Here is a 17,581-nt window from a genome sequence, read left to right on the forward strand (position 1 = left end):
AAAGCCATTTGTAAGTAAGTAAGTAAGTAATATGAAATGTAGTGTAAACCTTTCCAGTATTGATACCTTGTAAAATTTTTCCTAAAATCATGCATCTTTTATGATTATACAACAATGGCTGACCTAACAGCTTATGTAGCGAGTACCGGGTACTAGGAAACTTCCTTTACTTACTTAAAATGTGTGTGAAACAGATTTCAGGCTACACTTGGCTTGAGAAACAACTCTTTAGAGTGTCCAGCAATAGACTGCCAGAATATTAGGGCTCCATTTTTACTGGTAGCGCCTTTCCATTTCAGAAAAATCCTGAAGAAAACGCTCCCCATGTTCGTTTGCTCACTCCTGAGTCATTTTAGTGATTATGAATTCAAAATGTTTCGTTACCGTCCAGTAAGTTCCAAGTAGTCTCAGACGTAACAAAAAGCAGGCAGTAGGAGAGCAATGAGTTGATAAGCGCTCTTTATCACTTTACTGCATTAACTTGGGCTCCTCCTTTATGTAATATAAGGGGTTCTGACTCTAGCGAGCGCTTTGGTCATCACCTGGAGTGTACCAGAAGCGAAGTCAGTTGGATTATGTCTTGACTCTTGATATATCTAATTTTACTGACCTTCTGAAGGGCTTGGAAACTTAACAGAGTCATACGTACAGTCTCTCTACCCCACTGAATATGAGGGGCTCAGTCGTGGGAGTTCTCTTCTGCAGCGTCTGCCTCCTGGCTGGAGCAGGTAAGTTTCTTTGTACCAGAGTAGGGACAATATTATACTTATTTTGTTAAATTACTGCTGTGAGCAAAGTCGGTGAAGTGTTCAGAGGAGTTTAGACGTCGCGCAGATGCCGTGGCCGTCGGTTATATTCCGTTTCAGACAAGGACAGTTTGTTGTCATATCGTACTGAATTAATAGTCTGGTTTATTTCGGAAGAATATGTGATAAAAAGTTTTTTCAGGCAAAATGTTTAGCCATGAACGGATTTAGACTACATATAAATTATTTTGACAAATTAACATCATGATGTCCACACCTGTGGAGCAACGGTCAGCGCGTCTGGCTGCGAAACCAGGTGGCCCGGGTTCAAATCCCGGTCGGGATTGAGGTTTTTTCCGGGGTTTTCCCTCAACCCAATACGAGCAAATGCTGGGTAACTTTCGGTGTTGGACCCCGGACTCATTTCACCGGCATTATCACCTTCATATCATTCAGACGCTAAATAACCTAGATGTTGATACAGCGTCGTAAAATAACCCAATGAAATAAAAATAAAACGTCATGACAGTCCAGTGCGTTGTTTCGAGTTCCCTTGGGAAAAGAAATTTTCTCATGAAATTTCAGCCAGTTTATGGGACCGGTGCCAACCCAGCATCGCGATGCACTTGAGGAGCTACGATAGGTAGCGAAATTCGGTTACGAAAGCCATCTATAACAGCTGGGGGGATCATCGTGCTAACCATACGATACCTCCATTTTGGGTGCATGATCGTCCACCTCTGTTTCGACATGAGGATATGAGGCCAGCAGCCGGCTGGTCGGTCTGGTCCCTTAAAGGGTTGTAGCACTACGGATTATTATTATTGCTATTATTATTATTATTATTATTATTATTATTATTATTATTATTATTATTATTATTAAGATCATGATAGCTGTTAAGAGAAATACTAAGAAGTGACATATTCTTTTCTTTAAAATATACTGTAGAAGTTCAGGATAACAGAGAATGAACGGGTTACATCAGTTTCTTGTCTATGCGGATGACATGAATAAGTTAGGAGAAAATCCACAAACGATTAGGGAAAGGAAATTTTACTTGATGCAAGTAAAGCGATAGGTTTGGAAGTAAACCCCCAAAAGACAAAGTATATGATTATGTCTCGTGACCAGAATGTTGTACGAAATGGAAACATAAAAATTGGAGATTTATCCTTCGAAGAGGTGGAAAAATTCAAATATCTTGGAGCAACAGTAACAAATATAAATGACACTCGGGAGGAAATTAAACGAAGAATAAATATGGAAAATGCGTGTTATTGTTCGGTTGAGAAGCTTTTGTCATCTAGTCTGCTGTCAAAAGATCTGAAAGTTACAATTTACAAAGCAGTTATATTACCGGTTGTTCTGTATGGTTGTGAAACTTGGACTCTCACTTTTAGAGAGGAACAGGGATTAAGGGTACTTGGAAATAAGGTTCTTAGGAAAATATTGGGGCTAAGAGGGTTGAAGTTACAGGAGAATGGAGAAAAAGTTACACAACGCAGAACTGCACTCATTGTATTCTTCACGTGACATAATTAGGAACATTAAATTCAGATGTTTGAGATGGGCAGGGCATGTAGCACGTATGGGCGAATCCAGAAATGCATATAGAATGTTAGTTGGGAGACCTGAGGGGAAAATGACCTTTGGGGGGAGGCCGAGACGTAGACGGGAGGATAATATTAAAATGAATTTGAGGGAGGTGGGGTATGATGATAGAGATTGGATTAATCTTGGCGGACTGTCTCACCCCATTCTGCCGTGAAGAATCCACTACTATATTAGCAGATACCTACTTTATTTTACACTACTTAATTAACTAGATAAAATGAATTGTTAGAAACACGTTGCTACAAGAGTAGGATAAATATAATTTTTTCATAATTAAATGACCATCTATTATTGCTTTGCAGAAGGCCCTGGCCCTAATAGGATGTAGTGGGCTTATTTATTTATTATTTATTTATTACTGAACTGCAGTTGACCACTAGAATCCAGAATACAAATGAAGTGTGCAACATCATATATTTTAAACAACAAATTTAACAATAATAATAAATTAGATACATAACATTTTCAATTTCTGAAGAAAAAAGAGATAAAAACAATATGGAATAATACGCCTCCAGAAATATTAAACGAAAGAATGGTTAGTATTTTAAACTTTTATAAAAATATATAAATGTAAAAAACAATTTCAATTGTTGAAAAATTATGATGTACAATTTTCAAAATACCTTCCGTTCTCTGAATGCACAAATATAAGCGACGTATCAACTCTTCATGGACTCTGGTGAGCATGTTAGGCGTAACCATTTGTATCGTGTGTTTATTTATTTCCACTAATTCAGGAATGATGCGTGGCTTAGTCGCATAGACACGATCCTTGATGAATCCCCAGAAAAAGAAATTCAGGGGAGTCAAATCAGGTGATCGCGGAGGCCAAAGTATTGGGCCTGTGCGACCGATCCACCTGCCTGGAAACACTTCGTCTACGGAAGAAACACTTAATTTGAGCGGCACTGTTTCCAAGTTCAAACCAGGCAGCAGTTTTTCTCTTCTGCAATAACGTTAAGTGGCTGAGTGGCATTTTATCATTCCAGTCTATCACAACAATGTGTAAGGCATGGCCGTGTGCCATTATCATTGGCGTATAGAAGGTCATGCTCCAGGTCATTTTAAGTTGGCATCAAATGCACATTACACATGGATAAGTAGCTGACATTAATCATTCTTTCGTTTAATAGCTCTGGTGACGGGGAGAGGGAGTGTTTGTTTCCAAATCGACTGTACGGCACCGGAGGGTTCTTTCTCGTGAGGATGAACATCATTTCAAAAAAATTATCCAAAATAGTTGATTTTTCGATAGACTTGTTACTTATGAAAGACTCTGCATACCTAATTTGAATTGCAAAGCTGACATCTTGCGTCAGCTACTTAAAGAGAAGCAACACATTTTACTGATACGAATAGTACTTAGAAATCTATTACTATGGTACACAAGGTAGTAAAGCATAAGTAATCTCTTTTCAAATGTTTATTACATACTTTGTTTTTGTGTATTTCCGTTGGCTGGTAGAAACTGAGATAATATATCAGAATGTGAAAAGAAGAATAAATACCTGAAAATTTATACAGCTGCAATATACTTCCTCATTATTTAGTTGTTATGTCATCTGTTTACAAATTATTATCAAGGGGAGAGCATGGTATTTTTTTTAACTTTTTCCTATTTGGTGTAAAATATTAATTTTTTGTATGTAGAGAGCTCATAGTTGTGGCAACTCAATCAAATAAAAATATTTTGAAAACAAAATTATTTGGGGGCCTAAATTTGAAAAAAAAAATATACCCAATGCAGGAGTGTACTAAAATCAATATATCTAAACCGTTTTTAAAGATAGATTCAAACAGTTTTTTGCAATGTATTTGCAAACGCATGTTCTACAAACTGTCTGTAACAGAATTTTGGTATTAATACCTACGTTTGTAAAATAAACAATTAAAATTTAATAACAATTTTCTGATTTCCTTTCTTGCAAACAAACGGACGTATTTTTAAAATGAAATCAATTAACAAAATTCTGTTAAAGAGAAAAATTTCCTAATAGTCTAAAGAATGTGTGTTCTAAATTTCATGCATGTATCTTTAATAGTTCAGAAATTATATCCATTTTTGTCTGGCAATGTAGCAAAAAAAAAATTAAGTTACTGGAAACCGATAAAAGCGGGCATGTGATTTAAAAATCCATAGCGCAGGAAGTTTAAAAATGACGTCTCAACATCCGATAAGGTTACAAATACCCACAAAATGTTATGCAATGCATTCCATACATATCAAAGGGCATTTTAAAGAAAAAAAAATTGAAAATTTAATTTACCGGAAACAACAATAAAAGTGGGCGAGTGATTTAAAAATCCATAACGCAGGAAGCTTAAAAATGGCGACTCAACATCCGATAAGGGCAGAAATACCCACAAAATGTTATGCTATGCATTCCACACACATCACAGGGTATTTCAAATAATTTCTTTTTTGACAATTTACTCATTTTTCACCAAAAATGCCGTCCTCTCCCCTTAATACTATCTCACTTAGCGAAGCGAATAAAATGAAATACAAAAAATTGTTAAAATATTTGAAGTTGTGACTGTAAAGGAAAAGCTGTACTGAGTAAATAAATCTGATAAGAGAACATTCTAGGGTAATATAGGCCCTACCAGAAGGGCATGTCAACAAATATGCAGCGTTATTTAAATATTTTAATGGAACCTATTTATGTTTGAAAACAATCGCTTGAAAATTACAATGGATATGAGGAAGAATCAAAGAAAGTACCCTGTTAAGTAGACAAGGATAGAAAAATTATTCTGTATTTAAATGGCTCTACTGTAAGCTTACAGTTTTGTTGATACGCCCTTTGGAATGATGCCTTCGATATAAATGCTGTGGCCGGGAGGAAAAAGGTCTTAAGTCAGTTTTTTGTGAAAATGAGATTTTTATATATTCTGAAAGCGGAAACAATTCTCTACAATCTGGTAAAACGGTTAAAGTCAAATAAGACTCCCGACTGGATTTATAGAGCGTTACCAAATGTCCTAAGTACTTTTGAATCGAGCACACACAGAATAAAGGACTTAAGAATATTTAATGCTTTATTCCTTACAAACCATCACATGTTTACTTTCCATGCTTCCCTATTAAAAAGGTCTAATTTGTATTTGAGATATTTTATCACGTATTAGTATTTAGTATTTATTTATTTAACCTGGTAGAGATAAGGCCGTCAAGCCTTCTCTGCCCCTCTACCAGGAGATTCCAACTATAATATGAACAATAAAATTACAATTACAATTACGTACTGATGCTCTTTCCTTTTAAAACTTTCAGCTGCAGGTAAACAGTTATATATTGTTTAAGACCTGTTTTGCATTCCTAATAATTTAAATTTCCCATTTACTTTGACATGAAAAAGGTCTTATGTTTAAATAGTCTCTTCTACTCAAATTGAGTTGTAATATTAAGTGCTGCTATTTTTGGAAATAATCAAGAAAATTGTTAAATGAGCAACATTATCTATTTTAGAAGAAATATAAACAAATAATATCCAGGAAAAACCTTTTAATTAAAAGAACGCTATAATTGACACCAATTTCAATCTTTCTAACTGCTCTCCTGAAAAGTATAAAATTTTTACTTAAGACATTTTTCCTCCCGGCCGCAGAATGAATGTATAATGTTATTCAAAAGTAAGTTGCCATTTTGAAACAGCTGTTTGTTCTATTATTTTATCGCCTCTTTTCAAACACTACCCAGTGTCTGAGAATTTCTCGTTTTTATGATTTTTTACGGATCACCTTGTTAATATTGCATTTGTGTAGGCCTACTTCGTTTTTAATGTGACGTTTTTTTAGTTCGTGTTAGCATTCTGCTTGTTATATTGTTTGCGCAAATAGCCATAGTAGCTGACGCGCCCTTTTTAAACCTCACTAACTCATCTCTCGACCCTCACCCTCTGTTCTTTACACGCCTCCCACTTTGGGAACCACTGCTGTATTGGCTACTTACTGGTAATAAAAATAATGGCTTATTATTATTATTATTATTATTATTATTATTATTATTATTATTATTATTAAAACTGTTTCAATTGTCAGTTTCATTGTTTCCCATTTTAAGTACTACACATTTAACGGAGGTTAATTAAAGCAAATATCTGTGTACTTCCTAAGACTATACTACTGTTCTTATCTCTGTTTTCAGGAGTTGAATCTCAGAGAACTATTAAAATTGGCTTGCCCTTTGCCAACCAAGTACTGTCTGTAAGTTATTCATTTCTATTTGGAACCATTTTTTGTATTTATACTGGGTGTTCATTTCAAAGTGTGTCATGACGTCACTGTTGTTGGGTCACCGATTTGAAGCTAGTTTCAGCTTATATGTTAGAGAAGTTGCCTATTATTTAAGGCGTTCTTCAATCTGAACTTGAGAACGTGTACGGTATAACTTGAACGTCGTAGCAACAGATGGCGGTCTGTACGGTCTGTGTGCTACCATAACCTTTTTCGAACTGTGTTTTGCGCCGGCAAGTCGTACGCAGGGTATTTGTTATCATTGGTTGAGTACGGTAACATTCCACAACACAAATCAAATGCTCCGTGTCCATGTTGACCGTCGAAGTTGATGTCAACAAATACGTAAGTAATCGTCTTAACCCTCTCCCCATATCCCGACAGTACGTATTTCCAAACAGTTCACATTCCTGCCACTACCGGCGTTACCGTACGTATCGGCACGTACTCTTCAGAATGAACGCCGTACTTGCTAGGCAATTTCTCTGCCTCATAGGTTATACACCTCTGCGGAAGTGTAGGAAGATTGAATTCTCTAGGCTCATCGGCTAGCCACATGACGGCATACAGCGAGCCATGACACACTTAGAACTGAACACCCAGTAGTTGTCCATATTCATTTTGATATTATGTTGATATTTTCAAATATAACATCAATTTTTGTGCGTTGTAATGAAATGACTGGAGTGTCAGCTCTCAACTCTGCAGACCAGAGATAAAATCTATGCAAGTATAATTTAGGAGACTATCTAAACATGTAAATGTTCGCATCAAAATGCAACAAAGGATTCTGGAATGAAGATGTCACTGGAAAAAAGCAATTTTTTAGGCAGAAATAAAATTTTATTTACACTGGATGTAATATGTCATGTAAAAGTTCCTAGGAATTGAAAAATTCACACTTATGTCAGGAATAGCAAAAAAATTGAGGTTTACTTTAAGTGATAAGTCCTTCAGAACCATCCAATTCTTCTAGATGACAGGGAAGTTTGCAACTTAAAAACAAGAAGGAAAAAACTGAAATATACAAAATGTATTTTTTCAGAAGGAAAAAATGCAAAAAAAAAATGTATAACTTTCGACCAGGGTAGTAGTGAGAAAATTCTGGAAGGACTGAAATTTGAACCAGTCGTTAACAGAACTGATAGGTAAAAAAAGCAATTAGCCATGAACAAGAGAAGAATGAAGCATTACTCGATGAGACGAGAACAGACTATAATATATGATTCTCTTCGTGTATTATAATAATTATATTGTTTATTTTGTCTTCATTTCACGATTTTTCATAAGTACCATTTTGTTTCACTATGGCAGGTCTATGGAAAAATTTAAAACCGTTATGTGTACCATATTCCTTTAACAATAAATTATACTATATACGTATGATGGTTTCACAAAGCATGTAACTATAATCATCATAATCATCAGTGTCATCATCATCTTATTCATCACCTGCTTCATCCTCATTTGTTTCTCTTTCGTTTTTATCCTTTATTATAATTTATTATCTAACTTTTCATTTTCGTCGTTAATAGTAATATGCGTTACAAGAGCGGTATGTTGAAGTTTTCATGTTCGAGGAAAAGTTTGAAAAAGCGAAACGTAGTTGAGCTTTTTTAATTTCCGAGAATTGAAAGAAAACATACCGCTCGTGTATCGTACATTATTTTGTGCGAAGATCTTTTATTACATACCTGAAAGAGGAATTTCTAATTAGTTGCAATGAAATTTCCATCTTGGTTTCTGTTCAATGACAGCAAATTTGCAAAACAAAAATATCTATCTTCAACATTGTTGCTTTAAAATGTTTTCTGTGATTACTATACTCCAGCAGACCGTGATATACGTCTGTCTTCCCCCCCCCCCCAGTCTATAAATGCGAACTTAAAACAAACGGCTTCCTTAATGTTACATGCATCACGAAATGCAGTAACTTTAGTGGAGTTGTAGAGTTTACTTAATTTTTGCAAATATTAAAAAACAATAATTAACAGTGAAATTTAGGTGAAATTGCAGTGGTAAGTTTCCAATTTATAATTATTACTATATTGAACGTCTCTAAAAATAATATGTTAAAAGCCTAAAGCAGTAAAATCAATATGTCTCTTAATTGGTAAGAAGAGGAAAATTGTTATGAGTGTTAGGTTGGCAATATTGAATGTGGAATTTAAGACTTACCGCGGATTGGTTTTGTGCGGAAACCAAGCAAATACGCACGATCTCGCACAATAGTAATATACGTTACAAGAGCGGTATGTTGACGTTTTCATGGTCGAGGAAAAGATTGAAAAAGCGAAACGTAGTTGAGCTTTCTTAATTTCCGAGAACATGTAAACAAACATACCGCTCGTGTATCGTACATTATTTTGTGCGAAGATCGTTTATTACATACCTTAAAGACGAATTTATAATTAGTTGCAATAAAATCTCCATGTTGGTTTCTGTTTAATGAAGGCAACTTCGGAAAACCAAAATATCTTTCTTCAACATTGTTGCTATAAAATGTTTTCTGTGTTTACTATACTCCAGCAGGCCGTGATATACGTACGTCTGTCTTTTTTTTCCCCCAGTCTATAAATGCGAACTTAAAACAAACGGTAAGGTTATGTAATGATTTATTTTTCATTTTAATATTTTAACAATATTATTTATATAACATATTGCAGTAATAACATCCGCATCTGGAATCTTGTTGATTTTTTCACGGCTTCCTTAATGTTACTTGTATCAGGAATGCAATAAGTTTCGTGGAGTAGTAGACTTTACTTAATTTTTGCAAATATTTAAAAACAATAATTAACATTGCAGTTTAGGTGAAATTGCAGTGGTAAGTTTCCAATTTATAATTATTACTATGTTAAACGTCTCTAAAAATAATATGTTAAAAGCCTAAAGCAGTAAAATGAATGTCGCGCTTAAGCGGTAAGAGGAGGGAAATTGTTATGTGTGTTACGTTGGGAATACTGAATGTGGTATTACTATGCAATACACTCGCTTTGCTCGTTTTTCAAACTTTTCCTTGATTTTTTAAAAAGTACTTCCCAACCTTGTATTATACTGTACTATACTGTTTCATAATGACAACTTTTCAATTCTCATTTTAGTATCGAAAAGTCATTGATTTCCGCATGCATAAATTAGCGTGCTTAGAAGTAAATTTTCGCGTCTAAATAGTTATTTAAGGCTCTGTTTATGGTATTTGTGAGGTATGTGTATCTTTATTCTGCGACTGGAAAGATTTAAGCACGAGGCGTCAGCCGAATGCTTAAATTACACGAGCGCAATAAAGATCACGCTCACAAGTACCATACGTAATTTTATTCATGACCATAACGAAAAATTCTGTTTTATAAAAGAAAATATGTTGAAAATAAGTCTTCATGCAGATATCATAGCATGGATTTTAGAATCGATACGTGTATTAGGTAGGTTAAGATGTAGTGAAGAATGGTATCCTAGGCATTTGATAAATAACAATTGTATGATTTTAATACTTTTTTTCATTTTAAACGTGTATTTTCATCTTTTTCAAGTTTCAGGGATTATTTAGAAGTGTTCACGGGACTAATGTGATTAAAATAATTTCACATTTTCCTTCTGTAAACTTAAGAGGAATATTAAAACGTAATTAATCATCGTGTCTGTTTAGCTAACTTCACTAAGGCGTGTGCGTTTGTTATTAAATTTATTAAGGCCCGATTGTATAAACCATTTAATCTTAGATCAGAGGTTAAATTGATCCTTGTTTCAGCTGAACTTGGAATTTTGTGTTGTATAAAGTCTAATCTGAGATTAATTTGTCTCAAACTAAAGTCAACTTTGACTGAAGAAATTTCTCCGATTAAGTTAGATGATCCAAGTTCAGTTTCTTTTCTGCATGAAATATACGAGTGACAGATTGTGCAAATAAAATATCCATTATTATTAATATCAATAGATATGATAGGTACATTTATATATATATTTCTTTCAATTTCTTGCCTTAATACACAAACAATCTTATATTTTATAAGGCTCTATCGTGTTGAGCAGTATCAAATAACATAACCTATAATTATATTATGTTTATAACAACCATTAATTATTAATGGATATGATAGGTACATTCATAAATTTTCAATTTACTGTATTACTAAACAAAAATTGTCGTTTTATAAAGCTTTATTATGTTTAGCAGTATCAAACACCATAACATGTTAACAACTCGGAGAGCAGTCAACCTTTTTCTTATTGTCCGCCATTATTTACATTGGACAAAAAACCAGTGTCTCCAACAGAGTATACGGAAAGTCACCAAAAAGTAGTTGTAAAGTCGCTAGATTTCTCATTATCAACAAAGAAAGATTAAATTCTGTCACTATTGGGGTGCTAAAAAGGTCACTAAATCCCTATTTAAGGAATATAAAAGTTAAAAGAAATTGTTGTTGAAAAAGAGTTAAAGTCGCTAGATTGGCGACACTGAACAAACCTGTATAACATGGTCCGCGCATCACGTATTTCACCTGTTTATGCGATGTTGCCAGATCCTTTTCACGTGAACTTAGATTGCATTTGAACCAAGGTAATTTGATCGCAGAAAAGTTTTATACAATAGAAGAAGTGTCTGAACTCGGTTCACTTTTCGATCTACGATCAAAGTTGATCTTTAGTCAGGGAGTTTTATACAATTGGGCCTAAATCACATATAAATCCAATTTCACCGGTTAGAGTCTCCTCGCTTCCCAAAAAGTAAATTACAAAATAAAAAAATATATGTTACATATGAATGTAATCACAAGTTACGACGTAGTGTTGGTAGTAGTGGATAGAGAAAGGAGAAGGAGATTGAGTGTGTGGAGATTATAAGAAATGGTAATGAAGAAGTAGAGGTAGTGACATCTAGTAACTAATAAATTAACTTCTTGAGATTCGATCCCCGCTTGGGCTGATTATCTGGTTGGTTTTTTCCCGAGGTTTTCCCCAACCGTAAGGCAAATGTTAGGTAATCTATGACGAATCCTAGGCCACATCTCGCCAAATATCCCAATATCATCAATCTCATCGACGCTAAATAACCTTGTAGTTGATACAGCGTCGTTAAATAACCAAGTTAAAAATAAAACTTGAGTAATAGTTGAATGGAAAAGTGGTATATGTGCAGTCCCGGATACTAGGAAAATACTACCTAATGAACTGTGCGGTAAAGTTTATCTCACTATTGGAATAAAGTAATGTTGAATAAAAGCCTACTTTACAAACGCAAAAGTATTTAGTAAACGCATGTTTTTTGTTATGGTCATGGATAAAGTACTTTTAAACACGCTAATTAGAAAGGCTGAAAACATAAATTTCAACTATTTATTCATTATAAATATTCACAACACGATTATTGAGATTAAATATTTAATATTAATTTTTGTGGGATCAGCATACTCATCGCAGTTTCTGTTGCATTTTCTATATCGAAATTCATTTCCGAATTACTCATTTTCATAATTATATTAAATTTATCACTAAAAATTACATGATAAGCAGAACTTCACTTAAACATCTTCCTAATAACGAGCAAAAAATCACCGTAGCCTGTACATATCCGAAGGCCGTGAAATATATATCTTTCCATACGAATGCAATACTCTTTGGTCTTTAAAATCGGAAGTTCGGCATTGCAAGAGAACGAATCAACAATTTTATTCTCTTTAAAATAAAAATACATTAGGGAATCTCGAGCGACTGTCTAGAAAACCTTGTATGAAATACGTGCGAAACTAGCGTTTTAAGCGCTCCCCTTCGGGTCGATGGACTTTCTTCACTTCTCGTGCTTAAAACGCTATCATTTCTTAACTTGTTGCATAAATAGCTATTTCAGAAGGAAAAGTTACATTTTTTCGGAACAAATTTCTGCACAGTTAAAGGACAAAACTTAAATTATTTCAGTCACTATATTATCATAATATACTGCTCTGTTAAATTGACTGAACATATTGGAAATTAAATCAATGGGTTTCCCAAAATACGATATTAAATATTTCATATAAAGGAATTTTTATCTCGAGAAGGTAGCAAAAACGAGCAAAATTTGTATTTGAAATATCTCAAAGAATAACGCCCTGAAATTAATGACATTAATTACCGCTCACTCTGTGTATTTTTCTTACAAAAGATAAATAGTGCTCAATGCTCAGATATGAAGCAAGGGTCATTGAGATGCTGAGAAAGCTGTTATCCCTTCACTTGTAGCTAAAAATCAAAGAAAGTGAAGGATTGGACACCTTCTAGAGTTCATCATTTAAAAAAAAAATATGTTAAACATTTTAGCTGCCTCCTTAATTTTATGTAAAAACAAAATTACAGTTTGTTAATATTATTCTGACGTGATAGGCAAAGACTAAGCACTGTTTCGTAATCCGAACATGATATTCAATATAAAAACGCTATTTGGTTTGTATTCGCCAAAATTCATCGTTGAACAGAATAATTGAAGCGTTGGGCCGAATAACGGTCTATGTTACAATTCAATTTTTCAAAATCGAATTTTTAATGGAATAATGCTCTGTATAGTCTTACACAGCTGTCACAAAAATTGTTTTTCAATATCTGTATCAGAAGCGCTTCTACACGAGTTACAACCATGAATTTCTTGGTTGGAACAACGGTATATGTCACTTGTCACTTCTAGTGTATCCAGTTGTTTACATCGTATCGGCAGTTATTGCACGGGAGTTGTTCTCTTTACGAATACTGGGTACTTAAACTCTGTGTATCAGGTTTCGGTTGATCTATTTCGTAAAATGGACGACTATAAGACATTGATATTTCTACGGTAGATATTGACTGGCTAAATAAATCTAAAAAAAAAGGATCCAGACAAATTAATATTAATGCCCTAAGTAGAAAGATGTGACAGCAAATCGCTAAGAGATATTAGTCTTGAGTAGCCTATAAAAAAAAAAAAAAGAGGACGAAGTCGCAAATTAGTGCGAAAGATCCCCCAAATAATGTAAGTTCCTGTCTGTTATTTTTGCATTTTAATTTACACTCTACCTAGCGTTGGTTGGATTTTGTTGTGTTTTGCTTATCTTAGAATTTTATGAAGGTATTTCGTTTCAGGAACAGATTTGTGGAAATTCTTGTAAGAAAATGTGGTCACAGCTTGCTCTTGGTGTCAGAAATGAGCTTTCTTATAGTCAGCATTAAAAAACTGCGAATGTTATTATCTTCATCATTAATAGAATTTACACTTAACAGATAAGCCATGTGTTGGGATGGATATTGAATATTCGGGACAGGGGTTCAAATTCTAACCCTCAACAATTTCTCAACTGTAATATTTAACTTTGTTTATTCATTTGTTATTGTTACAACATTCATTAATTTAATGATGTCCCTACATCTCAATACTGCAGTTATTTTCTAATAATAGTGTTATTATTTTGATCAGTATTGTATGTTTATTCATAATATAACATTGAGTGTAACTTCAATAAATTACATGGTGTTAATTCATATTAATACTAGTGGCTTGTGCAGCAAATGCTGCAAACTAAGTCCATTAGACGTTCAAATAAACATTTTTCAGGTTTATTTTCAATGAAGAATATCAGACATTCGGAAAGTTATTTGCTTCCATAATAATGAAAGATACTCTCTCTCGAGCCAATACTGAAGAGAACCACGCATATAATTATCTACACCACACCGCCATTAAATATATGAAAAAGACCCAACCCCACTTGATTAATAATTATAAATATATTTGATTTTTAATAATATAATTATCTTACGTAAGTTTTATAGCTTTCAGTAACATATACTATATAGCCGCCACTCAGTAAAATATAGAAATCAAAATCTAATTTAAGTTATTCTCTACGTCTACTTATATAACCTCAAAACGTTTCACTTTCATATCATTAATATAGCATTAATATGTATAATTAATGAAAAATAGTTACATCATGGCATTAACTACAATAATATTTCATTTCTAATGGTAATAATGTCATCAAACCACCTCAAGTTTTGTAGTTTTTAATATCCAATACACAGCTGTACCCAGAAAATTACACACCACAGAATCATGAATCATTGCAGATCATGAGCTTCGTGTAATATTGTTTACTGTAGTATGTGTTTTGTTTTATTCTGAAATGCAACACGGCCGACTTGGTGCTCGCTTCGCTTCTCCCAAGACCGTCTGGAGACGGTCTTGCTTCTTCTTTACAAAAAAGAGAAGGGTATATCAAGTCAGCCGTGAATGCAATTAGCTGGTTCTCAAAACTGACGACAGATGGATTTTGGAAAATAGGAAAATTATGTTTAAAAATTGACATTTCACTGCAAACTACTATTTTTCCGAAAAACTTTGAGTTCCAAGCTTCAAAATGAGGGGTCATTTATTAAAATCCGTCCAGCCGTTTTCCTGTAATTTCCATTACCAGTTCAAATTATATATATATATATATATATATATATATATATATATATATATATATATATATATATATATATATATATATATAGATGTAGCATTAAAAAAAATTCATATCATTTTGTTCACAATTATTTAAATTTTTTATTGATTTTGTATATTTCATAATATTCTGATTATATAAAACTGTTTATTGTCTGTATTCCCCAGTAGCATTTCTATGGAGATAATGTTACAAACTTCTATGATATGTAATATGACTTTCAATAACATACAGTCGTACACTTCTGTTAGTGCACAAAACATATTGATGGAATAACGGTCTATGTTGCCCGTCCGATAGTAAATTCATGAGCGGAATTACGATGTAACATTTTTGTTCCTTCTGCTTCCATTAACAGAGCCCTTCTTATGATAAAAAAGTGCACGATTAATTCTACGTCCACGATCTTTTACAGCTCGAGGCAGCCATTGAAGCAGCTCTGTCCGGTAGCGGCAGTTTAATTGCCATCCTGCAGAATCTCTTGCTACTCAACCGTCCTCGAGGACCAGTCGCGATGGAGCCGTCTGGGGCAGCGCGGTTAGCGGCTTCTTTGCAGGGACTGCTGTCAGCTATCATAAATTCGGCGGGTCAGAGCGTGACATCGGGGTTTGGGCTCGTGCTGCGTCTGTGGCGGGCCGTGAACCAAGTTATTGCGACCGTAGGACGTGCAATGATACGTGCCTTCTTGAGAACGCTTACCGGTCTTCGAAGTGCAAGAGCTGTGCAAAGAGCGGATGATTTGAGGAAGAAATTGTTGGCATTGATAGCTGGACTCAGACCATCGAACCTATTAAACAACCTGAAGAAGCTGCCAAACCCGATCGCTGGTGTGGGGAAAGCATTCAGAGGATTCTTTGGAGTATTCAGGACTATTAATAAGTTGCTAGGAGAATACCTGAGAAACGCAATCTACGACACAATAAATCATACTATAAAAAGTTTTGTCACTGGTATTCTAAGTATACCAAAGAATCTTATAGATACTGTTAAAAAATTGGGTAAACGACTAACGACGAGGCCGAAACCGTTAAGAGACCTTCTGAACTTCTTGGGTGGTGCTGTGAAGAAGGCTCGAGAAACGTTCGCGAAAGGAATGAGAAAGATTGTGGGTGTCGTGTTCAACATTCTCGGTCGGCTGACTGGATATCTAATCGACGCTGTGAGGAGATCGGCAGATAGATTCAGGAACAGACTGACCCAGGGTCTGAAAGCTATTCCAACAGCTATCTCTAAGCTCGCCAGCAGACTATCGCTACGAGGACCTCTGAGTCGCATACTAGGATTCATCATCAACCGGTTGGCAAGGAGAATCATATTAATAATCGATACGATCACAGCTATCGAAAACGGCATCTTTGGCATCATAAGAGGAATACAAGCCATCATCAGAAGTCTGATACTCCGCGCGATCGGCTTCGTGTGGAATACGCTGTACACTATACTTATCGCACACAAAGTTGTCGGAGTGAACAACTTGGGCAAGTTCCTGTTCAACCTCATTCCGAGACCAGGAAAATTCATCGGCAATGTATTCAAACTGATTCGGGACATCAGAGCCAGGCGGCGAGCGAGAATCCAGAAGATATTCGACGTTCTCAAGAACTTCTTATCAAACATCTTCAAGAACAGACCGAAGCTCATCCCCATATTGTTCAGAAGCTTGCAGCGAATCGTACAGAAGCAACCTCTCAGACAGGCACTCAACGTCGTCTTCTCGATAGGACAAGATATCGCGGCCATTATCAGAGGAGCTGTGAGAATCCTCATCCAACTTGTCCTGCGGTTTACTGTGGGAGGATCGCTGGTAGCTACCTTCGTGAACAACTTGTTCGGTGGCAATTCTAATAATTCTAAACCTTCACTATTAAACCGTATAGCCGCTATTATCAATGCTGCCACCTCGATCATAACAAGATTAACAGGTAGGGGCGGTTTACTGAAACTGATCAGCAGCTTAGTATCGGGTCTCTTGTATGTTTTCGGACCTTTCTTTAATTCAAGGTCTTAATTATACGAAAACAGAGGCATTCCTGAAGCTTGCAACGTGTAAGATAAGTCGTATTATTGAGAAGAGAAGGAATACATGCTATAATAGAAAATAATGATCAATGACGTTCAAAGATATCTGACCCTACTAATCGATAGTGATCGATAATTTGTTGGTGTAAGTGTGGATTCTTTACTTATTACCAGACTGCGACGCAGTATCGAAACGCATTAAGTTACGAACGCACTGACCACTGCGTTCTATAGATCGAGGGAATGGGAGGTTGAGAGTGCAATTACTCCTTGCCTTAACATGTAAATGTTCAGTTACAGTAGGACACAAAATAAATATTCATGTTTATAAATATAATATATACAGCGCATTTTAGTACAAAAATAATTGCTTAACATCACATGTTTCAATTTACATTATACTATACAAATTTTAACAATATAAAATAATCATTTGTGTTTGAGCAGAAAAGAAAAAATATACAGTACGTCGTCGTTCCTGTATTAACTCCTATGTGACATATT

At 34.8% G+C, this 17,581-nt stretch overlaps 2 protein-coding genes across 2 annotated transcripts in view; one reads left to right on the plus strand and one right to left on the minus strand.

Moving 5' to 3' along the window:
- LOC138709569 (uncharacterized) overlaps positions 1-17,581 on the minus strand; it is an 83,938-nt gene that overhangs the window by 49,899 nt on the left and 16,458 nt on the right. The window lies entirely within an intron of this gene.
- Positions 489-17,209, plus strand: LOC138707672 (uncharacterized). The gene is made up of 3 exons (XM_069837447.1): positions 489-728; positions 6,517-6,575; positions 15,474-17,209. The coding sequence occupies exons 1-3, from the start codon at positions 671-673 to the stop codon at positions 17,064-17,066; spliced, it is 1,710 nt and encodes a 569-aa protein (XP_069693548.1). The 5' UTR covers positions 489-670; the 3' UTR covers positions 17,067-17,209.

The sequence above is a fragment of the Periplaneta americana genome, chromosome 1 (assembly GCF_040183065.1).
Source record: "Periplaneta americana isolate PAMFEO1 chromosome 1, P.americana_PAMFEO1_priV1, whole genome shotgun sequence".
NCBI lineage: Eukaryota > Metazoa > Arthropoda > Insecta > Blattodea > Blattidae > Periplaneta > Periplaneta americana.